Source organism: Vipera ursinii, assembly GCF_947247035.1.
Source record: "Vipera ursinii genome assembly, chromosome: 3".
In the NCBI taxonomy this organism is placed as follows: Eukaryota; Metazoa; Chordata; class Lepidosauria; order Squamata; family Viperidae; genus Vipera; species Vipera ursinii.
Genome location: NC_139516.1, coordinates 36,605,752 through 36,633,381, shown reverse-complemented (window position 1 = coordinate 36,633,381; position 27,630 = coordinate 36,605,752). Strand labels below are relative to the sequence as shown.

The 27,630-nt window shown below is 41.0% G+C and overlaps 1 protein-coding gene across 1 annotated transcript; it reads right to left on the bottom strand.

Moving 5' to 3' along the window:
* Positions 1-1,510: 1,510 nt before the first annotated feature.
* AMPD1 (adenosine monophosphate deaminase 1) lies at positions 1,511-27,153 on the bottom strand. Its single transcript, XM_083358512.1, has 15 exons — positions 27,021-27,153; positions 19,994-20,168; positions 16,040-16,205; positions 14,548-14,713; positions 12,657-12,876; positions 11,484-11,613; positions 10,693-10,887; positions 10,435-10,566; positions 10,171-10,334; positions 6,177-6,303; positions 5,746-5,909; positions 5,178-5,298; positions 2,497-2,670; positions 2,273-2,383; positions 1,511-1,833 (listed from the first exon to the last, which is right to left on the bottom strand). The coding sequence occupies exons 1-15, from the start codon at positions 27,040-27,042 to the stop codon at positions 1,675-1,677; spliced, it is 2,226 nt and encodes a 741-aa protein (XP_083214638.1). The 5' UTR covers positions 27,043-27,153; the 3' UTR covers positions 1,511-1,674.
* Between the last annotated feature and the right edge of the window lie 477 nt (positions 27,154-27,630).

Sequence of the window (27,630 nt, the reverse complement as noted above, 5' to 3'; positions counted from 1 at the left end):
TCTTGGTCATCCAGATTTTTTCTGCCCAGCAGGTAGCCTTGCAAGTGATGCTCAGTGTATCACGGTTAATAGAACTGAATGGACAGATTCATGATCTGGCAAGGGGAAAAGACCTGTGGGAGAACCTATTTGGGAGAGGAATCTCTCACAAGGATATCTGGTTAGGAATCGATTTGGATGAATCAAAATGAAGACTTCAATACTAACTCTTCCCAGTGACATGAAGAGGCTGTGTTGGAGGTCCAGAACAACTGGAAGGCCAAAGGTTTCCTGTTCTTTTTTTAGAGTCAGGGTTGTACTTTGTATCTCTATTTACATGCATTTCCTGTGTCAATTCTAAACCTAAAAGGGCTCTAGCATGGTTTCAAGTAACTTATATTCTTCTTAAACCCTTCTATCAAAAGAATAACTTTCTATTAGGAGAGCTGTGAATATAAACCTAGGAATCCAGGGCAGTCTGCCTACTGGTGTTGATGACAAGTATGCAGAAGGCAGCTGAACAAAAGAAAGATCTGTCTGATTAGAGCTGGAAGTTGCACGATCTTCCTTCTGGGAAATCTTGAATTCAAGTCCTGCCTTAGACACAAGCCAGCTAGGTCTTGGGCCAGTCACTCTCCATCCTAGAAAGGAGGCAACGGGAAACTTCTGGGGAAAAAATCCTTGCCGAGAAAATTGCAATCCAGGAGTCAATAATTATTGAAAGGCACAAAAAACAAAAAGAGGCAAGAGGAGGGGAGGAATGAAAACTGCTTGTGGGGAGAGATTGAATTGCTTGAGTCCATTATAATTTCTGTGCAAGGGTGTAGCAGACTGGAATCACGAACAGGCACAATCCTGGGGGAGACAGAGGCAGAATCCACTGGTTGACATTATTGCACCAAATCTTGGAGGATTGTCACTTTTTGCAAGATGTATCCCCATTTGCTCTAATATTTGTGGGATTAGTGACCTTGAGATTTTAGTGATTGAAAGAAAATTTTAGTTCAATTTGGGATTTTCTTGCATTCAGTTTGGTAGGGTTAGGAGCACAATGTACCATCAGTTACTCTCTGACTTTCATGGTGCTCACAATCTTCCAAAAACACGATAGTGATCCATTTAAAAGAAAGGCGTGGGATACCTTGATGCTGTTTTGGAGGGCCTTAAAACCTGACTATTTTCCCAAACCTTGGGCTAGGGTGATTTGGAGCCCCTTGCTGGATATTGAAGTACTGTATGTGTTCTGTTTGGTCTGCCAGATTCACCATATTGTTTTCCCTCTTTTCTAGTGTGCTTGTTATAAACAAGTGTGTTATTGTTCTTGTTATATTATTTTTATTCTGTTAATTGTCTTGTGAGCTGCCCAGAGTTATTTGGCACTAAATAAAATTAAATCAATCCAGACTTCAGTATAATGGTTTAACAAAATGTTTGAACTCAGTTGTAATAGGATTTTTCATCCAGGATGTTGGAAAAAACTGATGTTTGTAGAACAAATAAGTACGATAGTACAAAAAGCTTAGGAAACATTCTGTATTTCTTTTCTCTTTGGAAAATATAATGTAAGCTGAAACTATATGGTCAGGCTATCTCTCCTCCCCATAACTGAGGGGAGGAAATGCCAAATGCCAATGCTATTTTTCTGGCTCCAGTCGGCTCCATGGTTCCAACAGTTGATATACAAGATGCTCCAATCTACTCAGGTGATTTCATCCCCTCAGCCATAAGATCAAGCTCATAGCACAATGTTTCATAGCGGTAAGCCATGCGGATCTGCGCCACGTTGGTCTTGGAGATGTTATTGCCCTGCGGCCCATCTTCGTGATAGTTCTTGCCCAAAATATGGAGCTTTTCCTGTCAAAGGGATGGAATGAGTCACACATGTATTCTAATCACTTTTTCCGTAATTCCTCCATTTTAAAAAGGAGCTTCTTTTTGCTTCTCTTCCTTCTCTGTATCTTTTTTTTCCTCCCTCTGGTCAACCTTGGCATATTCTCAGGTATGCAGCAACCTCATATAATCCTTTGAGATTTTCTAGTAAGCCTCATAGGAAGTCAGTTTGGTGTAGTCGTGGTTAAAGTATCTGCCTAGAAACCGGGAGACCATCTATCCTAGTCCTGCTCTAGTCTCCAAACCAGCTGAATGACCTTGGACCAGTCACTTTCTCTCAGCCCTAGGAAGGAGGCAATATCAAAACACTTCTGAAAATCCCTGCCAAGAAAACAGCAGGACTTGCCCAGGCAGTGTCCAAGAATCAGACACAATTGAATGGAAGCAAAGGAAAGCATCATACCTCATGAGACAGGCCACACTGCAGGACACTGTTGCGTGCAATCTCACACATATCGCAGGTGCTCAGCTTGAAGACTTGAGCAGCAATTGCATATTCTTCCATGAGAGGCTCCTGAGAAATAAAAAAGTGCTAAAAGGCAAATGCCAAACATGCAGCCATCTTTCTTGCCTGCTTCCCATCTATTTTTATAAACAAATACCCATGGAAAGGAACTGGCTTCCTACCTTGGTGTAGTGGAATTGCATGGGATCATCAGTGGAGAGAGATACCATGAGTCCCTTCTGGTGGAAATCAAGGAGTGGGTTTTTGGCATACTCTAAGAAGAGACTGTTGTTACTAAGTGGGGACATGGCAATTGGGATTTGGGCTAAGAAGTAGAGATACTGCAGCACAGGAGACTGGGGGGAAAAGACAGTAGAATTGAGTTAGTACAGTCATGAAGCAAGATCTCTAATTTCTTGCCTGAGAGGATAGTAGACTTCAGGTTTGTTCCCAAAAAAAAGTTGAATAATATTGTTTCTTTTTTTTTTTTATTGAAAAGTTTTATAAAATACAATTTTCCTTTAAAAAAACCCCCCTTCCCCCTCCCTCCTCCCCTCCCTACCTCCCCCCTATCTCCCCCCCTCCCCCTCCCCCTCCTCCCTCCCCTACCTCCCCCCCTCCACTTCCCCTCCTCCCCCCTCCCCCCCCCCGACTTCCCAGAGCAAAATACAAGGTATATATCTAAAAGGCAATCATAAACAATCATATACTAACAATTATAAACTCTAAAATCCATCACTCTCTAGCTTGTATATAGTAAACCAATCCTTAATAATACTAAATATATATAAAAAACTAAAATAAAAGAAAACTAGCATCATTCCCATCTATGTTCTTCCACAATTCACTATTACCTTAACATATTCTCATTTGCACATTAATAAATAGTTCTTACACAAATTAACCCACATTAACCCACAAAACTTTCTTCCTCTTCCTCTGTAGTAAGTTGTCCATTAATTCCAAATTTAAAAAAAAAAAAATCTATTACCATACATAGCATCCCAAAACTTTTTTTTTTTTTTTTAAAAACACAACTACCACTTAACTATAAATATTTTGTGGAAGTTCCATAGATTTCTACTGGTCTTATTTTTTTTCCTTTTTTGAGCGTTTTAAGGCAGCACGCGTCACCCTCTGTTCTCTAAGATCATCCAAAAGAGTTGCAGCTTGAACTCCTCCTGTACCCTTCTCGTCTATCTGTGCATCTTCATCCTCTTGATGTTCTCCTTCTCCAGATCCCTCTGCAGCTTCCAGAAGTGTTGATGGGGTTACTTTCAAGACATTATTATAAAAATCATGCGCTTGCTTCACATTACTCAAACAGTACCTTTTGCCATCATACATGAAGCTCAACCCAGCTGGGATCTCCCATCTGAACCTTATATCTCTTTGCTTGAGCTCTTGCACAAGAAATATAAAATCCTTCCTTCTCTTTAAAATCTTTGGAGGAATTTCTTTTAGAACCAAAACTTGTTGACCAGCAATCACAACTTTGGTATCGTAGGCAGCTTGTATAACTTCATCTCTAATTTCCCTTTTTACAAAATAAACCACCACATCTCTAGGCAACTTTCTCTGTTTAGCAATCCACGAATTCACACGAAACACTTTGTCCATACCTTGTTTTAATTCAGATGCTGGATGGTTCAATACTCCCTCAAAAGCCTCAGAAACCAGCTGCTTTAAATCTTCCTTAATATTCTCTTTTAGGCCTCTAATTCTCACAGCAAACTGCATCTGGTAAAATTGGGCCAAGCTCTGTTCACTGTCGATTTTGTCTTTTAAATCTTCAATTTCCAATACTTTTGCTTCTAATAAAGCATTCTTTTGAATCAAATCTTGCACTTGATCATCCAGCACCTCCACACATTTAGCAACTTTTTGCACTGAGGACAAAATGTCTACCTTCATTTCTCTAAGTTTCTGTTCCATCCTTTCTTCCATTCTCTGCTCCAATTTCTCCAATTTCTCCTCCATCTGTAGAAATTTAACACCCATTGACTCCAAAATTAACTGGGTATGTTTTTCAAGATCCTTCGATGTCAATACATCAGGAGAATGCAACGCCTGCAGCAATGATTGTTGTTGCACCGGAGAATTTCCAGCACTCCGAAAAGTTCTAGGGGGAGGTTTAGCCGCCATCTTTTACTTACAATTGTGACGCACTTTCACTTTAAGTTTTAAGCAAAGTCCATCAAGCTTGAGAGTAAAATAAAATCTTCTTCATCTCTTCATCTTTCCCTCTTGTACTGCTCTGCCTGCTCTTTCCCTTTCATAGTCTCTCCTTCAAGCAGGGATGGTCGCAGACGCCTGGCTCTGCTCCATGAAGTCCGGAGCAGAGACGCTAGCCAGCTGGGAGCAGCCCAGGCTACGGGGGAGTTCAATCCTTCAGCCGCCCAAGCTCCAAGCTCAGGCGGCCCCGGAGAACTCAACCCCCACCTGGGGGCTCACCCCCTCCTCTTCTCCCGAGGAGGGGGCTTCAGATTCGCCCGAACAGCTGATCGGCGCTGTTTCGGGCGAAAAAACACCAGCTGAGCCGCGGGCAGCCCGGGAAGGCTCCCTCCGTCGCCGCAGAGCCACCGGAAGTCCAATAATATTGTTTCTTATGTTATTCATTACTTGTTAAGAACTTGGAAACAGAATTCCAATCATCTCAGTTATATTCCATCTTAGAAATCTATGATAGGATCTGAATTCTAGGGGAAAAAAAATCTTAAGGCTTTAAGGAAGCCAGCTGGGCCATGTTTTCAAACTGAAGATACAATGAGCTTTTGGTGTATTACTACTATGCAAGAAAATCATATAAGTATCTAAAAAGGTGTATTATATCTGTGTTCCTCTTTTGAATGGTGCAACTCACCTTCATCAGGTTCAAGCCATGAGAAATATTATCTGCAGTCATGAAGGCAGCCAGTAGGTGGGTAAGAGAACCCGCTTCTCCACAGTGAGGACGGAACAGGAAGGTGTTCATACCACGCTTCCTGGAAATAATAAGGCAGCCTTTATGTATACTGTACATCTTGGGTTAATTAGGATAGAAGGATATGTCCACAGAGGGATCCAGCTAACTAAGACTTTATTGGATACTATCATACACATGCACACACAGAGACACACTCATTTCCTTTCTATTTCAAAGGTATATTGAGAGGAGAGCAGAATGCAATTGGACATCTAAATTTCAGGGGTAATTCAACAGTCTTGACCTTATCGAAATTTATTTGTTCTTTCTTCTGTAGTGAATTTGAAATGAAGACTCTTAAAAGCTAGATTTCATGAAGAGATTTGATGCAAATGCGTTCTTGAAATACATACACTTAGTGGATGGTTATCAAAACCATCAAAGATAAGAATATTGCTTTATTGAGTTAGTAAAGGGAATTTGAGTATCAAAGCATAATCCTTTGCAAGCTTAAGCCAGAACTCACCGTCGAAGATGATTCAGCACAAGGATGTTGGCATACATATAATACAAATAATATGTATAGGATGGATTCTTTTCATGGTTCCACTCCTCAGGCTTGGGACTCTTGGTAGAAAACATGTGCCCACTATGTTTGGACTCATCATCTACACTATCAAAACCAGTAACCTGCAAATAATAAGAAAACAGTGTACATGATGATAAAATCTCACAGTGGTGTAATATCTTATTTCTTGTTATTCTTAGGGTCGAGACCCCCAATTCGCTGAGTTGTTAACTTTCTCTAGCTAAGGACATGCTTCCTTAGATCCATACTTTTGATATAGCACTATCCCTGGTCTCTGGCATGCAGTTTTAAAGAGCATGCTCAGTTTCCAACAATGGAATTAGGACCACATTCTTCGTCCTGGGCTTTCCGTAGCAGGAAGTACTCACATAACGAAGGAAAACACTCAGTTCCTTATTGTCCTGAGGATTGATGGTTGCTTGAAACACAGGCAGGAAAATGTTCTCCAGCATCTTCCCAAAGTGCGGTAGAAAGTTCTTTGCCCTAAAGACATCACTGAGGGAAGAGATAGGAAAGAGAATCAGTTCAACTCAGTTCCTATAGCACAGCAGAAGCGAATGGGCTGAAAGACAGCTTACAGTGAGGATGTAAAACCTGCTGCCTCACAAAAGTCTTGGCTGTATCCCTGCCCCCACAAGCTTCTCCAAAAGTCATTGTTTTTATTACAGATTGTGTTTAGATCCCACCAGATTCAACATAGATTATACTCAGCAGTTTACAATAAAAACATAAAAACAAATAGTAAACACAAGCAATATAAAAATGGTAAGCATCGTGTCACAGTGACCGTTCATTCCTTAATGGTTCCCCAGAATGGATTGGTGTCACAGTGGTGAAGGTTGTGAGAGTTGGGTTATGGGGATTTAGGTTTAGTTTTCGGAGGGAGGTTAGATTATGGGATATGGTTGTTTGAACACTTCAGATTCTCTATTTTTTTTTTCTTTTTTAAAACTGTAAAGCTGCCAGAGTCGTTCTGAAGTTAAGCAACCTCTAAATGTAATCCTCTTCCTCCTTCTTCATTGTTGTCATAATTATCATCACAATTGCCATCTACTTTGAAGATGGAGAGTTTCCCACAACATGAAGGTTGCAACATAAAAATATTGCTTGCAAATCCTAGCCTCTTTTACGTCTCCTACGTAGGTGACTGTTAAAAGATATTGGTAATAGCCCTAGAAAACTAAAAAAAGAATGAATTAGAGTCAAGGCTATACCATGGCTACAGCCTTGGAGTTACAGTCAGGATATTTCAGCTTAGTTTCCCTTAGTTATGAGAAATACATTAGGAGCTAGAGTTTCTTAGGCATCCTGAGAATAGCAATAACCAGTGAGCAGCTGTCAGATTTCACATAAGGCTGAGCAGTAAATCTTTGCTCTCCAGGCACTGGAGCCCTTTTTCAGAAATTGATTTACTTGGTACAAGTCTTTCAGATCTGATCCTTCTTGATTAGTCTTGTTATTTCAAACAAGAATAAAGCCATACATACACATATTTCCCCTTGGTATAAATGAAAACCAAAAACTTTATATAAATGTGCCAAAGTTTAAATTTTATTTTTTTCCTCCTGCTCTTCTAAGTCAACAGATAACTTGACTGACCTACTAAAGGCCATGAAAAATTCCTCATATATAACAGTTCTGTCTCACCAGCTTCATTCCTTATACCATCTAGCAAGAACATGAAGAAGGGTTATCATTAAGCCCACAGAAAGGGTGAGCAGAAAAGACAGCAGAATTAAACCCAGGAGAAATCAGACAAGAACAGCTATCTTAACAATCAGAAGGCAATCAACTAGTTGAAGTGGCTTCAGTTCTAGGTGATGTTAGCTGCACTGCCTGAAGTTTGTGAGAAGCTTCAGCTATGTTCGAGCCAGCTAAGAAGTCTGACATAGTCCTTATTTGACTGAGGAATCAGTTAATCCATGTTTCATTACATTTCAGTGGTGGCTCAAGAAAATTTGCTGGTAGAAAAAGAGAAGAAAAATCTGAGTCTTTTGTCATGGAATTGACCTTTGTCAGATAATATATTACAGGAGGCTAGATCATAAAAGTTAGTCGATAACCAGTCTTTTTTGCAGCAAGTTATTATCTTAAAATTTCCCATAATATTACAAGTTCTGGCCTGGCCTGTTCTTGTACCTTACGTTCCTATGAAAACTAGCTGCCCTTCATCTATATATTCTTATCCTGTTTCTTACAGTGTTTCCTGACTGATGCTCCTAGTGCTATTAATCAAAGACATAGTAAAGATGTGCAATGGGTGCCTCTTTAATAGATTTTAATGTAAATGATAGGAAACAAACATGGAGGTATTTGGGAAAATGGGTTACAAATAGAAGATAATGACATCTATACTCTATGTAAAATAAATGAATATGAGCAACTGCACAGTAAAAGCCTAATTTGGAAGCACTGTTGATCCACAACAGGGTATAGCAAATTCTTATCTACTGTTATATATGTGTGTGCCTCTGTGTGTGTGTGTGTGTGTGTGTGTGTGTGTGTGTGTGTGTGTGTACAGGTGAAACTCGAAAAATTAGAATATCGTGCAAAAGTTCATTTATTTCAGTAATGCAACTTAAAAGGGGAAACTAATATATGAGATAGACTCATTACATGCAAAGCAAGATAGTTCAAGCCGTGATTTGTCATAATTGTGATGATTATGGCATGCAGCTCATGAAAACCCCAAATCCACGATCTCAGAAACTTAGAATATTACATGCAATCAATAAAACAGGGAGTGTACATAGAACAATATCGGACCTCTGAAAAGTATAAGCATGCATATGTACTCAGTACTTGGTTTGGGCCCCTTTTGCAGCAATTACTGCCTCAATGCGGCGTGGCATGGAAGCTATCAGCCTGTGGCACTGCTGAGGTGTTATGGAAGACCAGGATGCTTCAATAGTGGCCTTCAGCTCTTCTGCATTGTTCGATCTCATGTCTCTCATCTTTCTCTTGGCAATGCCCCATAGATTCTCTATGGGGTTCAGGTCAGGCAAGTTTGCTGGCCAATCAAGCACAGTAATCCCACGGTCATTGAACCAGGTTTTGGTGCTTTTGGCAGTGTGGGCAGGTGCCAAGTCCTGCTGGAAAATGAAGTCAGCATCCCCATAAAGCTCATCTGCGGAAGGAAGCATGAAGTGCTCCAAAATCTCCTGGTAGATGGCTGCGTTGACCCTGGACTTAATGAAGCACAGTGGACCAACACCAGCAGATGACATGGCTCCCCAAATCAACACAGACTGTGGAAACTTCACACTGGACTGCAAGCATCTTGCAGTGTGTGCCTCTCCATTCTTCCTCCAGACTCTGGGTCCTTGGTTTCCAAATGAGATGCAAAAGTTGCTCTCATCAGAAAAGATGACTTTGGACCACTGAGCAACAGACCAGGTCTGTTTTTCTTTAGCCCAGGTAAGACGCTTCTGATGTAGTTTGTTGTTCAGGAGCGGCTTGACAAGAGGAATACGACATTTGAAGCCCATGTCCGGGATCCATCTGTGTGTGGTGGCTCTTGATGCACTGACTCCAGCCTCAGTCCACTCCTTGTGAAAGTCCCCAACACTTTAGAATGGCTTTTTCCTGACAATCCTCTCCAGGCTGCGGTCATCCCTGCTGCTTGTGCACCTTTTTCTTCCACACTTTTCCCTTCCACATAATTTTCTATTAATGTGCTTTGATACAGCACTTTGGGAACATCCAACTTCTTTTGCAATTACCTTTTGAGGCTTTCCCTCCTTATGGAGGGTGTCAATGATGGTTTTCTGCACAACTGTCAGGTCAGCAGTCTTCCCCATGATTGTGATTCCTACTGAACCAGATTAAGAGACCATTTAAAGGCTCAGGAACCCTTTGCAGGTGTTATGGCTTAATTAGCTGATTATAGTGGGACACTTTGAGCCTAGAATATTGCACCTTTTCACAATATTCTAATTTTCTGAGATTGTGGATTTGGCATTCTCATGAGTTGTACGCCATAATCATCACAATTATGACAAATCACAGTTTGAACTATCTTGTTTTGCATGTAATGCAATCTATCTCATATATTAGTTTCCCCTTTTAAGTTGCATTACTGAAATAAATGAACTTTTGCACAATATCCTAATTTTTCGAGTTTCACCTGTATACACACACACACACACACACACACACACACACACACACACCAAAATGTGTGTGTCCATGTGTGTATTGCATTTTAACTTTATTTTTGGATTCTTCTAAGCTGCTTTGGAACTCAATAATGACTTGCAACTATTAAAACTTAGCTAGAATCAAAACTAACAAAAGTCCAATAGTTGGGCTCAAATTTTAATAGATCTTTTGCAAATGTTAATCTCACCCTCTTGTACTTACTAAATTCTGGGTACCTGGATCATCCATCTCATATTAGGTGAATATACACGATGTTGGGTGAACCATTTAGCTAATTTGGGCCATTCTTCTGGTGAGCATCCATAGATGGAAAGTCGTGGTTCTGCATATTGGTATTTGGCATCCTCTAAATCAGAGCCAACTTCCTGATAAATAAGAATTTAACAGATAAATTATCTGCTTCCAGTAGATTTCTTCATGCTCAAATTCAGACTCAAAAAATAGGTATATATCATACTATCTAACCTTAATGATGGTAGCAAAATACTCGCCATTGATGGCATTTTCAGTCTTTAGGTAGAGATCACGCAATTCACTGGCCCCTACTGGGTTATACTTGGCATTGAACTTATCAAAGCGTTGGAAAGTCTGGCGGCCCTGCAGCATAAAAGAATAGCCAAGTACACAAACCCATAAATGCTGGTTTAATATTAAGAGTGATGCAGGATTTTACCATTTGCATGACTTATCCTTACTCAAGTAATAGAAATAGACAGAACTTACTGCATGCACATCAAGTGAATCCACAGTGAGATCAGAGGGGTGAAGATTGAGCTTCTCAAAGAGCTGCCTCAGCGTCAGTGTTTCATCCTTGTATTTGTATACCACCCTTTCAGCATCTGTCCGGTATGACTTCTTAATAAATCGTAATAGATGCTTTTGATTCATGCAAGCTGCAGCATGGATATGTGTATCTACCTGTTAGAGAAGCCAAAGGTCAGTTGGGAGGAAGGTGATGGTTACTGTTGGGAATCTTTCCCCCAGAACCCATCATAAAAATGATATTGGAGTAGATCAGTCTACTCTTCTCTGGGGCAACCCAATTATAAAAACTACAACCCCCAGAATTCTTAGTAAACCATAATAAGGGAGCCCTTCAATTCTGTGCATCAAAATCACACTTAGAAAACCAGTGTCTAAAAAATAGAATACGTAAAACAAATGAAAGAATTTGGCACTTAGTTTAGCACATGCTACCTTCCTTATTTTGGAAAGTCAGAAGATTTTGAAAGAGGAAGAGGCAGGAAAAAATGAATCTCAGGGAGCAGAGTTTTTCATCTGTGCTTTTGCAAGCAGAAATAAGCAGCACTGTCTTTGATGGATTGCTCATTTGTTCACACGTATATATTTCCAAAAATCATGCAAGAATGTCTGAAATATGTCTGAAATAATTTCTACTAACTGATATATTTAGGTGAGAATGTAACAGTGTGAAAGTTATTGTGAGAATCTCTCCAACTTTATTTGACATTATGCTTTCTGATAAGAAGATAATATAAAGCCAAATCCCTCACCTTCCGACAATTATAGAAGTCCCGATGGGGATTGTTCTTAAGCTCCTTCAATTCTTCCATCTCATTCAACATCTCATGTACACTGAACTTGGAGGATAGGAATCGAAGTCTTCGGTGGGAATAGGTTTTACTGCAATAGTCACAAAAAGACCACATATTTGCCCATAAGTGCCCCATCAAGTTAGGAAAAAAACGTAGATGAAAGAGTAAGAAAACATTTGCCAGTATCACCACCATCTGTCAGGCATGATGGTCCCCACTATTCTAAGCTTAATAAATGAGAGCTTAATGAAGCTCACATTCAAAATTGAACAGAGATAGCTGACTCACACTTGTTACCAAGTAGGACAACTTGGCTCTTGCTTCCTGTGTCTACAGGAAAGACACTTCTATAATGCAACTGCTGCATTCAACTATAGACCTCATGTGTCAATATAGGGCAGTGACTGTGGAATTCTGTGAACTGAAGGTTACAGGTCTTAAAACTGCCAAGGTTGAGAAACACTAAACACTGATATAGGGAACTGGTGGTGGTTGGTTTACCATTACTTCTTTTAATTGCATAAAATCACTTTTGAGAGATTTTGCACTTATGCACTTAACTTTCCTAGACTCTATGTCAATGATCCATACCATAAGTAAGCATTTCTAGAGTAGACCATTTTTGTCAGAGCTTTCAGAGCCCCCTGATCATGAAAATTAACAACACAGCTTCCTGATCTTTTCAAATGGGAAACACAAGGAAACAAAGCAAATTTCTGTTGAAAACACTTTAAAACCTACTCAGACTCTCTCCTCTCTCTGATAGGCACTATGGCTTCATCTACTTTATGATACTATGTTGTGTTCGGATCGGCGACATTAACAGCGAGACAGATTGTTATTACATTGTTTATTTGAGTACACGTGGAAGGAACTGAGACTGACCAGTCCGGGGTAGCTTTATATATGCCCAGCAGCTGCTGGACGCTAGCCAACCCCGACAGGGATCTCCCGCCTTACCTCAAACACCCAACCCAGTGTCCAGGAATTCCCGCCGGTAGAATGACCACTCCCAGGCTGATTAACTATGCAGGTTGGTTACTTCATACATAACATACTCAGTACCCCAAGAAGGTTAAGACCTGCTTTTCTCCAGCTCAGAGTCACCAGTTCCGGCTTTAAGAGACTTACACAGGCCCCTTTGCTATAAGGGCAAGCAGGAAGGTCATGTCATCAATAAAGACCTCCAGGTTAGGGTAGGATAAGTCCATGGGCTCCCTCCTGGCAGCGGCTTCTTTGTCAGCATAGACATATACCACCCCTTCTTTCATTTCTGTATGGTAGTTCAGATTCTCAGGAAGATTGTCAGATTGCCAAAGATCTGCACTATTCTTCACTGGTGAAGTGAACACTAAAGTCAAGCAAAGAAACACACAAGTGAAGATAAGGAAAGGTACAGGACCTATGCATTCCTAGATATGCAAATAAATTCTACAAATCTGTGGAATCATTAGAAAATAACTTGATATTGGGAAAAAGATTTCCCCCCTTCCCCCCGTGATGTTTTCCTTGGTTGCCAAAGGTAAGAACTTTTGCTGAGATTCTTTTGACCTTACACCAGGGGTGTCAAACTCAATTTCATTGAGGGCCGCATCAGCATTGTGGTTGCCCTCAGGGGGCCAGGTGGGTATGGCCAGGGTGGGCGTGGCCTACTGGGTGGGCGTGGCTAGAGTGCGTATGGCCTACTGGGTGGGCGTGGCCAGCTCTACATCGTTCCCATCAAGGGTGCCTATGGGGGCCTGGGCAGGAGTGGGACAGATCTGAGGGTCTCTGGCAGAAGGAGGGTCTCTGGGCCAGGGCCAAGGCAGTGGGGGCCGTTCCCTCACTGTTTCCAGGATGGCTTCGCGGGCCACATGAAACCACTTCGCGGGCCGGATCTGGCCCCCGGGCCTTGTGTTTGACACGTCTGCCTTACACTCTCTGAACAAAAGACTTCTCCCTACCTTGCTCCTGCTTTTCTCTTTATTGTTTCTTGCAGAACTACCATATGACACGCTCAGTTTGTTCCTATTAAATATCTTACCACAAGAAAAAAAATTACCATATGAAACACATATTTTGATTTTTGTGTATTTGTTCCACCACATAGTTTTCATTCCCTCCCCTTTTTCACTCCCACAGATACATTGGTAAACAAATGCAGTTGGAATATGTTTGCTGAGCGTTGCAGTTGTTTTTGCGGCCTGAGCTTTTCCATACCTATATTGTGGCTATTCTAAAAAGTAAAGGGAGAAGGAAATTAAACTCTGTTATTATTCTAGAACTTTTTACATTTTCTAGTACTGTTGGATATTCAAGGTTTTGTCAGTTTGTTTACACGAGCAATTTGTAACAGAAATTCTGCCCAAACTAAGTTTGAATTACATGCAACTGATAAGGGACATTTCAGTTCAGGAGTATACCACTTTTCTTTCATGTACTGTAGAAGAACATAGGTTCAATCCCTAATATCATCAGTGTATAGAATAATAATAATAATAATAATAATAATAATAATAATAATAATAATAATAATAATAATAATCAGCATTTTCTCTTTGCATTAACCATAGACCCAGAGCTACCTTAGCAAAAGATCACTGACTATCTGCCTACCTAAGATAGCAAAGTTAGGTATGCTTTAACAGAAGTTGCAACATACCTGCTCAGTCAAAGATGACATGAGAAGCAGACTTCTGTAACTCCCTCAAGTTCATTTCTTCCACTTTTGTACTTGATAGACTGGTCTCACAGGGCCAGGCAGAAAGCACATCTCACTTTGCCAAGACACAAAGTATCTGCATCTTTAGTGGCCAATCTTTGCACCAACAGATTTTTTACTATTTTTGATGATCAGGTTTCCTAATCACTTGGTATTTCTGCTTTGGAAAACATTTGTAGGGGAAACTGACTGGGCTCCTTCAAGAATGGCAACTCAATTTATCCTGCATGGACAGCCTACGTGGCCCTCCTTTCAAACATAGCTACATTTTCCATGTACTCCTAGCAAAGCTTGCCGATAAGAAGTTTATTCATAAGTTACCTGGCCACATCTCTTCACTGGGCTTCCATACTTCATTTTCAATGGCGCGTAAGAACTGGGAAGGAGTCTGGGGGAATCGCTGGAAAGATTTCAGCATATTCTTCTCTCGGATGCATAGGGCACGATATAGACCCTGGCAGACTAGTTCAAAGTCCTCCACAGATACCTACAATTTAACATATGTTAAAATTCCTAGTTCCAGATAGTTCATGATCATAAGAGTATAAAACACAAGAATGGCTGAAAACTACAGAAGTCTACTATGGGATTTATATGCACTGTGCTATTGTAGTAATAACAGTAAGGATGGGATAAATCCAAACTCAGTACTTGGTAAGTCTTATCATGAAGAGAGAAAGATGGAAAGAGAGATTGTGGGTGTCCCCTATTGCTTAGCAACTTGTAACTCCTTGCAAATCTTAATAGGGACAAGCTCTCTGCCAAATTTGGAGTGACCCAATGGATGGAGCATAGAAAATATGAGGTATTAAAGAGAAGGAGAGTCCAACAAAGGTTTTAAGGAGGTGAATTGCTTTGCTTTTAATCTTGTAGCCTTGCTTTGCAATTATTATATTAATAATGAAAAGTGGGCAATATGTCTAGTAAATAAATACTATAGCAGCAGCTATCTTCTCCAATGATCATCATCTGAGACAGCAATTAAAGGAAATCAAAATATTTGATAAGATGCCGAAACAAGCCCTTCTAAGCATCTGTATGATTTTTCTTTTTAATTTCTTTTGATTCGCTAAATCTCTTTTATGACATATTTGTCTTGGATTCAAATTATGTCATTCATAATATAGTTGCTGCTGCTAATTAATGTAGGTAGAATTTATCATAAAAAGCCTTATCTTTTCTTTCCCATTCCATTTCTGGATTATATTCTTTGGGATTCAGAATGTGGAATAGAGATTGGAAACAAGCAATATTAAGATTACAGACTTTTGTTATGTTATTGTACTTAACACAGAGTACAGACTCTCCATTTAGTCAAAGATGGTATAATTTCAGTTGCACTTTGAACAATTTTATAGCTATATTTTATTACTTGGGACAAAACTTTATCTCAGGATATATTTGGCCTCATATAGTAGTTCCCATGTCACAGGTTCCTACTCTCTCCATACCATTCTGCAGCTCTCTTGCCGACTTACAGGGAGTGACATAGGATAAAGTGTTTAATGCATATTTGAAAATATGCATTTTCCCGTACATGCTTTGTGTAATCAGTAATAAGCAAGATTTCTTTTTTTTGCAATAGGGGCCTATAACACTTTTCTTTTGTTTGTTTGTAATTCTTGTTAGACAGTATAATGATCCTCTACTTGCTGTACAGTATAAGATAGTACAGTAAAATGTTACCAAGTGGAAATTAGATTTTATATAATTATAAGTCACTAACGGTACTGTCACATATGAACCATCTGAATGATGGAAAGAAATGACAAAAGAAGGCTCAGACAGGATCTGAGGATCTTTAGCTACTGACCCCTGCAGCATAATCCCCTGTGATCTGCACACGCTGAAATTTGGGTACATCTTCATACATAGCAGTAGTAGAGATGACCTCAGCTAAAGTGGACAGTTTTGTTGAACACTGCGCAACAATAGGAACAACCAACGCAATGGTTTTCAGCCGCAAAAGCCTCTTCTTCCTGGGGGCCAGTAAAAGGAATGGAACACAAGCTCAAACTCTTTTCAAATTTTGGCAGCAGTTTAGTTCAGTTGATCATATATTTTACATATATACTGCTCAAAAAAATAAAGGGAACACTTAAACAACACAATGTACTGTATTTAATAGGATGTCTTATTTTCTGTTCCCTTTATTTTTTTGAGCAGTATATATAATTCCTTGTTCTGTACATTTAAAGTATGTTCAGTTAGGAGTGGAGGGATACGAATTGATCTGTATGCAAATGCCTTTAAATGGATCTAGGACATTTGGATTTTGTTTGCATCTTCAGTCATTCTTCCTATGTATTCACTCATTCATTCATTCATTCATTCATTCATTCATTCATTCATTCACTCATTCATTCATATATAAGATTTTTACACTGCCTCCGTCCAGAAGGGCTTTAAGCAATTCATAATGTTAACACTATAAAAACAATACCTAGTTAATAACTGTATTCTTATATTCTTTTGTTAGCTGCAAAGTCGTGTCCAACCCATCACGACCCTATGGACAACGTTCCTCCAGGCCTTCCTGTCCTATACCATCTTCTGGAGTCCATTTAAGCTCATGCCTACTGCTTCAGTGACTCCATCCAGCCACCTCATTCTCTGTCGTCCCCTTCTTCTATTGCCCTCATTCTTTCCCAGCATTAGGCTTTCTCCAGTGAGTCCTTCCTTCTCATTAGGTGGCCAAAGTATTTGAGTTTTAGCTTCAGGATCTGGCCTTCTAAAGAGCAGTCAGGGTTGATTTCCTCTAGGACTGACCGGTTTGATTGTCTTGTAGTCCAAGGGATTCACAGGAGTCTTCTCCAACACCATAGTTCAAAGGCCTCAATTCTTTGGCGCTCAGCCTTTTTTATGGTCCAGCTTTCACTGCCATACATTGCAACTGGGAAGACCATAGCCTTGACTGTATGCACTTTTGTTGACAGGGTGATGTCTCTGCTTTTTAGTGTGCTGTCTAGATTTGCCATGGCTTTCCTCCCGAGGAGCAAGCGTCTTTTAATTTCTTGGCTACAGTCCCCATCTGCAGTGATCTTGGAGCCCAGGAAAATAAAATCTGTCAATACCTCCATTTCTTCCCAATCTATTTGCCAGGAATTGAGAGGGCCGAATGCCATGATCTTGGTTTTCTTAATGTTAAGTTTCAGCCCACGTTTTGCACTCTCCTTCACCCACAACAAGAGGCTTTTTAGTTCTTCTTCACTTTCTGCTATTAGAGTGGTATCATCTGCATATCTTAGGTTGTTGATGTTTCTTCCGGCAATCTTAATTCCAACTTTTGATTCATCTAGCCCTGCCTTTTTCATGATGTGCTCTGCATATAAGTTAAATAGGCAAGGCGACAGTATACAGCCTTGCCGGACTCCTTTCCCAATTTTGAACCAATCAGTGGTTCTGTGTCCAGTTCTCACTGTTGCTTCTTGGCCCGCATATAGATTTCTCAAGAGACAAATAAGATGGTCTGGTATGCCCATCTCTTTAAGGACTTGCCACAGTTTGTTATGATCCACACAATCAAATGCTTTAGCATAGTCAATGAAGCAGAAGTAGATGTTTTTCTGGAACTCTCTAGCTTTCTCCATGATCCAGAGTACGTTGGCAATTTGATCTCTAGATCCTCTGCCTCTTCGAAATCCTGCCTGTACTTCTGGTAGTTCTCGATCCACATACTGCTGGAGTCTAGCTTGTAGGATTTTAAGCATAACTTTACTAGCGTGAGAAATGAGTGCAATGGTGCGATAGTTTGAACATTCTTTGGCACTGCCTTTCTTTGGAATTGGAATGTAAATTGATCTTTTCCAATCCTGTGGCCACTGCTGAGTTTTCCAAATTTGCTGGCAAATTGAGTGTAGATCTTTTACTGCATCGTCTTTTAAGATTTTGAATAGCTCAGCTAGAATACTGTCACCTCCACTAGCTTTGTTGTTGCTCAGCTTTTCTAAGGCCCACTTCACTTCACATTCTAGGATGTCTGGCTCGAGGTCAGTGACCACCTCATTGTGATTATCAGGGACGTTAAGCTCATTCTTGTATAGTTCTTCTGTGTAATTTTGCCACCTCTTCTTAATCTCTTCTGCCTCTGTTAGGTCCCTGCCATTTTGGTCCTTTATCATGCCCATTTTTGCATGAAACATTCCCTTCATCTCTCCAACATTCTTGAAAAGATCTCTGGTCCTCCCTATTCTATTGTTTTCTTCTATTTCTTTGCACTGTTCATTTAAGAAGGCATTCTTATCTCTTCTAGCTATTCTCTGGAATTCTGCATTCAATTGGGCGTATCTTTCTTTTTCTCCCTTGCACTTTGGTTCCCTCCTTTCCTCAGCTTTTTGCAAAGCTTCCTCAGACAGCCATTTTGCTTTCTTGCATTTCTTTTTCTTTGGGATGGTTTTGGTTGCTACCTGTTGTACAATGTTGCGAACCTCTGCCCATAGTTCTTCAGGCCCTCTATCTATCAGATCTAATTCCTTAAATCTCTTTGTCACCTCTACTGTATATTCAACAGGGATATGATTTAATTCATACCTGAGTGGCCTTATATTCCTAGACCTACTGAAAACAGTCCAATTTTTCAAGAACTAGGTGTTCCAGAAAAGCCAGATCTTAATAAATCTCTGAAAGGCCATGAGAATAAAACTAACCTTACCTCTGAAGGCAGACTGTTCTAGAGAATCTAGTGGATATATATAAATGACTATCTAAGCATATTGATAATACCTCACCTTGAATCTCTCTAGCAAATTCAGATGAGAGAGAGGGCCAAGCTCTGGGGCACCTGTAAATAGAGTTCCAAGCACTTGACTTCTCCCCCGATTAATCAAGAAGGAAATAGAAACACTAAAGAATGCTGTCCCCTTCTTCTAACTCATGCAGGCAGTTCATAAAGTTACTGTGATTTAGAGTACTGAAGGGTGCTGAATGGCCCAACCAGTTGAAAATGATCATGTTCCTTCTTTCCAAATCCCTTCAGAAATCCTTAGTAAGAGTAACAAATACAGTTTCCATCCCATATCCATACTAACTTAACCATCTTAGATTTTGAAAGCCTTTACTTTTCAAAGTCAACCACACTGAAATATCCTCCATTTAGTATATTAGACTACACATTTTGATCCGAAGGCTGCTCTGTCACATTTGCATTAGTGACAGCATATAGTGTCCCATACTTATAAACCCTCCTAGTCTTGAAAGTCTTTTCCAAGCAAGAATCCACTTTACGTATCAGATTATGTAAGTGTATCTATAGGACATGTTTAGTTATATGGGTAACATAAATCCCACATAATTCCTTCTTCAGCCACATCTTATGACAGGTGATTTCCAATCTTTCTGGACCGGTGAAATATTTGGAATGGTGAGCATGTGTTGCTGAATTTCCCTATTATAAAATGGCTACCGTGAAGAGATAGATGGATTGTTATTTGCCATTTTGCTTAGCATCCCATTCTTAGCATCCCATTGGCAGGATACTCTAATATATCTCTGTTTTCCTTTGTTCCTTTTCTTAGTTAGATGTCCACCCTTTCAAAAAAAGCTCTGCCTCTCATTTTTCTTTCGAAAAATTGCACATGGGTTTTATGTGGAATTAAATATAAAGTTGCTATAGTTTCGTGTCAGCTTCTTTCTTTAAATAATTAGGTGGGCCTGAAAGCATGATAGGTATGAAGAAAGGTGGCTGTAGGCTGGCACAGGCATCATAGCAGAGACCTTAGTCTTACAATGTTACTTATCCAAACTTTCAGGACATCTGCTCAATTCTCACTGTTTATCAGAAGCACTTGTGTTCTCCTCTTTGATCATGTGGTCTTGCATTTCATGATGTGAGATGGGACAGACATCTGCCACATCAAAAGGAGACAGTTCATGCCGTTCTCCTTCATCCTTCACCTCTGAGGCAAAGACCATCTCTGCAAAGGAGCGCGTGTCATCGTCTGTTTCTGTGGGGAAAAGGCAATAGATCAGTAAGTCATTGTAATCTACCAGATCCAACAGAAAGGTGGATATTTACTTTGTGTATATCCTGAGAAGAGATGAGTCTCTCAAGTTATAGTGCTAAGAAAAAAGTATGGAAGTACTGGCCCATCTGGAAAAATTATATCGGCTATAAGGAGAACACAGCAAAAGAAGGCTGTAATAATCTGTGGAATACTTTTGACAGGCAGGAGTAGAGAAAGTCTTAGCTAGGACAACAGTCAGAGAAAAGGACGGCGAAGTCTAACTACTTTGCCGCCCTTATCGCGTCCGCAGATAATCGCCCGGCCGCCCTGTTTAGGGTGACTCGCTCCCTCCTTAACCAGGAGGTGAGGGAGGATCCCTTGCAGGGACGAGCCGAGGAGTTTAGTCATCATCTGACGGACAAAATCGCTCGGATCCGGACCGGCTTGGACTCTGACTGGGCAGAGTCTGATGTGGAGGAATCAGGCAGTCTTGAGCACGTTATCTGGACTGAGTTCGACCCTGTTTCCCCTGATGATGTGGACAGGATCATGGGGAGACTGAGCTCCACCACCTGTTTGTTGGATCCGTGCCCCTCCTGGCTAGCTTATGCGGCTCGGGAGGGAACACGAGGCTGGTTCCATGCAGTAATAACTGCTTCTTTGAAGGAGGGTGTCTTCCCTGCCGCCTTGAAGGAGGCGGTGGTGAGACCCCTCCTCAAGAAGCCTGCTTTGGACCCGGCTGTTTTAAACAACTATCGTCCAGTCTCCAACCTTCGCTTCCTGGCGAAGGTTGTTGAGAGTGTGGTGGCGCATCAGCTCCCTCTGTTCCTGGAGGAAACTGATTATCTGGACCCGTACCAATCGGGCTTCAGGCCCGGACACAGCACGGAGACGGCATTGGTCGCGCTGGTGAATGATCTCTGGAGGGCTAGGGACAGGGGTTGTTCCTCTGTCCTGGTCCTATTAGATCTCTCAGCGGCCTTCGATACCATCGACCATGGTATCCTGCTGCGGCGTCTCAGGGGGTTGGGAGTGGGAGGCACCGTCCTACGGTGGTTCTCCTCCTACCTCCAGGGCCGCTCGCAGTCGGTGTTGACAGGAGGGCAGAGATCCGCCCCGAGGTCTCTCATTTGTGGAGTCCCTCAGGGGTCGGTTCTCTCGCCCCTCCTGTTCAACATCTACATGAAGCCGCTGGGCGAGATCATTCGTGGTTTTGGGGTGGGGTATCACCAGTACGGTGATGATACCCAACTTTTTCTTTCCACCCCGAACCAACCCAGTGATGCCCTCTCCGTGATGTCCCGGTGCCTGGAGGCGGTTCAGGTCTGGATGGGGAGAAACAGGCTTCGTCTCAATCCCGCCAAGACTGAGTGGCTGTGCATATCGGCGTCTCGGGTTAACCAAGTTATTCCACCTTTAACCCCCCGTTGATAGGGCTCGCAACTTGGGCGTCCTCCTGGATTCACGGCTCAATTTTGAAGATCACATAGGAGCCGTGACCAGGGGGGCTTTTGCACAGGTTCGCCTGGTGCGCCAGTTGCGTCCCTATCTGGACCGAGACGCCCTACGCACAGTCACTCATGCGCTTGTGACCTCCCGTTTGGACTACTGTAACGCTCTCTACATGGGGCTGCCCTTGAAGACCACTCGGAGGCTTCAACTGGTGCAGAATGCGGCCGCGCGAGTTGTAATGGGGGTCTCCCGATACTCCCATGTAACCCCTCTACTCCGCGAGCTGCATTGGCTTCCGGTTGCCCTCCGGGTGAAATTCAAGGTGCTGGTTATCACCTATAAAGCCCTACATGGCCTGGGTCCGGGTTATTTGAGGGAACACCTGCTGCCGGCATCAAACGCCCTTCGCCCAGTGCGCTCTCACAGGGAGGGTCTGCTCAGGGTTCCGCCGGTGAGAGATTGCCGGCGGGTGACACCCAGGGATAGGGCCTTCTCAGTGGGAGCGCCTGCCCTCTGGAACCAGCTGCCGGTAGAGTTGAGGACTGCTCCCGACCTCCGATCATTCCGCCGGGGCCTGAAGACCTGGCTCTTTGAGCTCTCGGGCCCAGGCTGAGGAGAAAATTTTAACTGGGGTTTTAATGTACAGGGTGAATTTAATGCTTTTTAATTGGTTTTAACTTTTGTATGTTTTGATTTTTAATTCCCTGTAAACCGCCCTGAGTCCTCAGGGAAAGGGCGGTATACAAATGCAAATATTAAATTAAATTAAAAGACAACTCAGCCCACACCTACTACAAAGCCCATGTTGCTAGTATTACAGAGTCCATGTTGCTTGGCCCTCACACTAAAGAAATGGGTGTATGGAAAGCATTTCTTAGTTCCTCAGAAGTAAAGACAAAGAGGGAGAGATGTATTTTCAGACTTGCAAGATTCTGTTAATATAACCTAGTAGATTTGAACAGTCACTAAATATAGCAGTTGTTAAGTGGGGTTTACCTGTACATAAAGCATACAAAGAAAAGTTGCATCTGTCTTTTATTGATTATAGTTGATGAGATGGAGTGATATGGGAGCAGATGGAGAGAAAATTGCTGAAACAGAGAGTGATTAAGAACTAAAAACAAAAGGGAATTAAAAGATCAAAATGCAAAAATTGAAATAATTCCAACAGTGCCATCTGCTGGCTGTGTAGGGTAGATTCATGGTGACTGGTGTCCTTTGAGGGAAATAAACCACTCTTAGAGGAGATAAATAAAATCAACCTTATTTTTTAAAAAACAAAACATACTGTAACTTTTCCTTTTTTCTTTTTTAACTTTAAGGTTAAAATGCAAATATTCAGCACAGAAGATAAATTATAGAATTTCCTGCATTATTTATTTATTTGTATCCCTTTATTATTTTTACAAATAACTCAAGATGACAAACATATACAACACACCTTCCTCCTTCTATTTTCCCCACAACAACAACCCTGTGAGGTGAGTTGGGCTGAGAGAGGGTGACTGGCCTAAAGTGACCCAGCTGGCTTTCATAGCTCAGCAGGTCTCCCTGTTTCTAACATGGAACCACTTATGTCAGTTGGCAAATTAGTCAAAAAAGAAACATCTACAAGAAAATATATTGTTTTTCAACCTTGGCAATTTAAGATATATGGATTCAATTCTCAGAAGTCCCCAGCCAACATGGTAGGGAACAAATTACTATACAGGTAGTCTTCAATTTTCAACCTATACTTAAATGGCCATTTGTAGTTATGACAGCCTCAAAAAAGGTGTTTAATTGCCCATAAAGCACTTCCAGTTCATACCACCATGACCTCATGATCATATGACTGCATTTTAGGTCCTTGGCAGCCTATTCATACTTACATTCAGTTGTCAAGCACCCCACAATCATGCAATTACCATTCGCAATCTTTACTGCCAGCTTTCCCAGAAGAAAAAGTGATTTCAGGACCTACCAGCATGCACAAAGCAGCCATGGCCCCAGACATCTTTGGCCATGAGCAGGAGTCCGTAGCCAGTTCCAGAATCCAGTAGCATACAATTTCTTTTTCTGTTTTTCTGCAGCTTCTGAAAGGCATGCCCAGCCAAGGTGTGGCCTTCTACAGAGACTGTTCTGCAAATGGTGCATTTCTTACAATCTTAAAATGGAGACTCCTAAAGGGCTGAGCCTGTGTGTGACTGGGTGGCTGGGTAGGAAGCACACTGAAAGTGTCCAGGCCAGCAGCAACTTTGTGCATGCTGGTAGACCCTGGAGCTAGCCGAGAGCTCCCATTTGTGACAGGTGGGGACAGGCTGATACCTTCTGGCCTGCAGCATGTTTCCATGTGCCAGTGAGCCCTGGACCTCTCCCTGAGGCGCCCCCATGCTTCACTTAACAACTGCAATTGGGTGAGCCAGGAATCATTGATTGCAGTCATTGAGCTAAGTGATTGTGTGATTTCCACTTAAATACTGAGATTGTGGACCCAATTGTCTCATAGGCTGAGGATTGCCTGTATGTTCTAAAGGAAAAGTGTATCTTCATAAATATAGCCTGAGATCTGATTGAAGGCTGACACTAAATAACTCCATTCCATATCTTGCACAAATACATAAAAAATTAGTTTTAGCAAAGCACATCACATCAAACTGAAATAAAGTACTTAATGCAAATTCCTGATTGTACATTTTTCCTATGACTATGAAAATAGACATTCCCTGAAACAATTGTTCTGTTCCACTTACCTGGATTTCTCCAGTTTTTTGAAACTGCAATCCATTAATCAGAGGTTGATGAAATGGGGAAAGGGGGGCGGAACAACAATTGTTTTTACAGGCCTTTCTCCTTGGGCTTCTGCCAAATTCTACCAGCATAGGGAAGGGCCGAAGTTCCTGAACTGTATACATTCACAAAGCCATTTGTCATGCAATGGGACATGTACAGTATTGTAGTCTGTGCTCTGCATTCACAACACATACGAACGATTACAAATGTATTGCACAACAATAAACTATGACTAATATTACCATTTTTACAGTAGAGGTGAAATAATAATCAGATGAGTATCTGATCTGTCGATAGGAATTGAAAGAAGCAAGTATGTGATAAAGCTTTGGCAATAAATGGGCAGATGGAATAAACAAGATAAGCATAAAATGTCATGATGATTAAAGAGGCATGCTGGAGATGAGGTTAGTGACAGCTGTGTGCAATGCTAGTGACACTGTATATTGGGAATGGGCTAGAAAGAATGAAGCCCTCTCTACTTGAGGACACAGAATAGAAGATGGTAAGATGGATAGTCCTGTTCTGGATTTTTACTTCCTTCTTAGGGGCATTCTTTCTATGTAGAGTTACCAGCTAATTATATGGAGAGTTGAAACAGAGGAGAAATGTATTGGTATGGGGGAAGACTCACTAACGTTTTAGCTTCCTTGCCATCCATGTAAAAAATTACAGCAAAAAATTGCAGAAAATACCTAGATCTACATGTGTATGTAATTATTTTTTCCACCATCAAACAACTGATTTTTCAATAGCAATTTTTTCCTACCAATCTTTATGTTCAATAACATGATCACAATAACATAGAATTGCCCACAATGCAGTTTTTAAATTTTACAACAGAAACATATGATGAATCATGTGATCAACAGACTGCATGATCGTAGATTTAAAGGGTCTGAAGAACTGAAGGTAATAGCTGGAATCAGGAAATAAATAATGTAAATGAAAGCTATTGATACTATTAACAGATGAGAAAAATAAAGAAGTAGAGAATTTACAAGGTCACAATCCACAAAAGTTTGAATGACTACTGTTGTGAAAAATGTCCCTAAACCCCACAAACAAACAAAACAATAAAAAAGTCAAACCAATTATTTTAAGCCTTTGCCTGCCAGACTGAAAACATGAGGACAAAAAGAAATCCTCCTTTGTTTGGATATCTGGTAACCCTATTTTGTTGTTGCCACAGCCACATTCTACAAAAACAGAAGCCCTCTTTTTCCTAGCAGCACCAAATCCTTGCATACAGAGATGTTGAACAAAGTGACTCATATTCAGCTCTATACCCAGCAGTAACCAGGTATCCAAACAGTTTTCTTACCAGGGTAGATTGTGCCAATGATGCAATTGAAAAAAGTGATTTATGACCTATCCTCAAACTTTTGGCATGTATTTATGATCATTGCAGCATCTTGAATCCATTTGCAACCTTCTCTGCCAGCTTCTGACAAGCAAAGTCAATGGGGGAAGCTGGGTTTGCTTAATAAAGATGTGATTCATTTAACAACCATGGCAAAAAGGTTGTAAAATTGAGTTTGATTCACTTAAAAACTTTATTGCTTAGCAATGGAACTTCCAATCCCAATTGTGGTTGCATGTCAAGGACTACTATATTTCTGAGATTGACTTCTTGGCAATATTCATGTTTCTTCACTAAGTTGCAGATGTTTCATTCTCACGTGTACAGTTGTAATTTTCAATAGACAAATGTCCGAAAAGCTGTGGCTTAAGCTTTTTGCATATCACTTTTTATGAACTGTTCAACAGAGAGAAAGAACATTAACAAAGGGAATGAAGGCAAATAAACGTGTCCCAGGATAGTGTTGTAGGATCCAACCTGGGTTGGTCACCAGGACCAATGGTTTAGTCTTCTAAGCTTTCAGACTTTAATGTTGGACCCCAACCAACACAGTCTGGTGAGAGGGAAATTCCCTGAGGATGGGCTCTAGCATGAATCCAAAAGCTAGGAAGACTAAACCTTTGGTCTTGATGACCAACCCAGATTGGATCCTGCATTTACAAAGTATTGGGGGACACCATGGACTCCACACGAGAAATGTAAATGTTTCTCAAAGACTCGGTATGGGCAAGTATAAATCTGAGAATCACATCACCAACAGCACTTTCCACACATTCTTCCAATATAAACAAATCAGTTACAGCAAATAAAGGTATCTTTATTATCTCTCTCTCTCTGTTCCCCCTGCCCCTCTTTTTCTTAGTTTCCTAGCTGCATTGAGTTCCAGGTTCATAAGTTTCCGAGTAAACTCCTGTAATTCTAGTTGGCATCTGTTGGCACGTTTAATTTGCCTTCAGCTTACTGTCTTACCCACTACCTAACCAGTTTCTGCTCAGGGATGGGAGTGGAGTGGGTTTTACTGAACTGAGTACACAATCACTTCCATTTATTTTCGTATCTTTGTTATAACAACTACTTGCTTCCCATTCTATCAAATGACTCATTTGGGGAAAATTAAAAGACTTATCAATTCCTTATTCAAGTTCTTTTTACCCCAGTACAGTACTAAGTAAAAAAAAGAGAGAGAAAAGAAATAGCTAATGGCTATAGCAACCTAGCTATACTGAGATCAAGTCTATCTACCAACCTGCTGGGTATAGACCTACCTGGAACTTTCACCTTTGGCATTTTCCTACCACCTCAGTAAAGTTTTCAGGAACTGACTTTGAAATAGGCAAGTGGAAGAGTGAAGATTCACAGCCAGCCAACATTCATTTAATTATTTATCTGTGCTCTTGTAACCCAACTCCTCTTCTCTAAAAGGAATGAACAAGTAAGCAACAGACTATTTAAAGCTGCAATCAGACTAACTTTTTGCTCCAGCCAATGATACCGCAGACTTATTTGGGGTTAATTGAAACATACTTTGAAACCATCACAAATGAAATACTATGGGCAGCATCCTATGTAGAGCTCTGACTGGCATCAATGGGCACTTGTCTCCTTGAACAACATTTAGCGCTCTCTCTCTCTCTCTTTTTAAGATGAGTGTAGTAATCTGAACATGTGCCTCACTGCCTTGGCTATGTACCCCATTTAGCAATTTTTGAACTAAAATAATAAGATGATATTATAAACCAACCAACCCACATATATATGTTCTATAAATGCATAATATAATATTAAAAAGCTAAAGGTTCCCCCGCACATGTGTGCTAGTCGTTTCCAACTCTAGGGGCCGGTGCTCATCTCCGTTTCAAAGCCAAAGAGCCAGCG

Excerpts from the sequence above, each read along its gene's own strand:
- AMPD1 (XM_083358512.1), bottom strand. The coding sequence starts at position 27,042 with ATGCCAAAGGTGAAAGTTCCAG. Across the intron at positions 20,169-27,020 it reads GCCAAAGGTGAAAGTTCCAG|AAACAGACGATGACACGCGC; the intron begins GTAGGTCTATAC and ends TTTTCCCCACAG. Across the intron at positions 14,714-16,039 it reads CAGGGGATTATGCTGCAGGG|GTATCTGTGGAGGACTTTGA; the intron begins GTCAGTAGCTAA and ends GTTAAATTGTAG.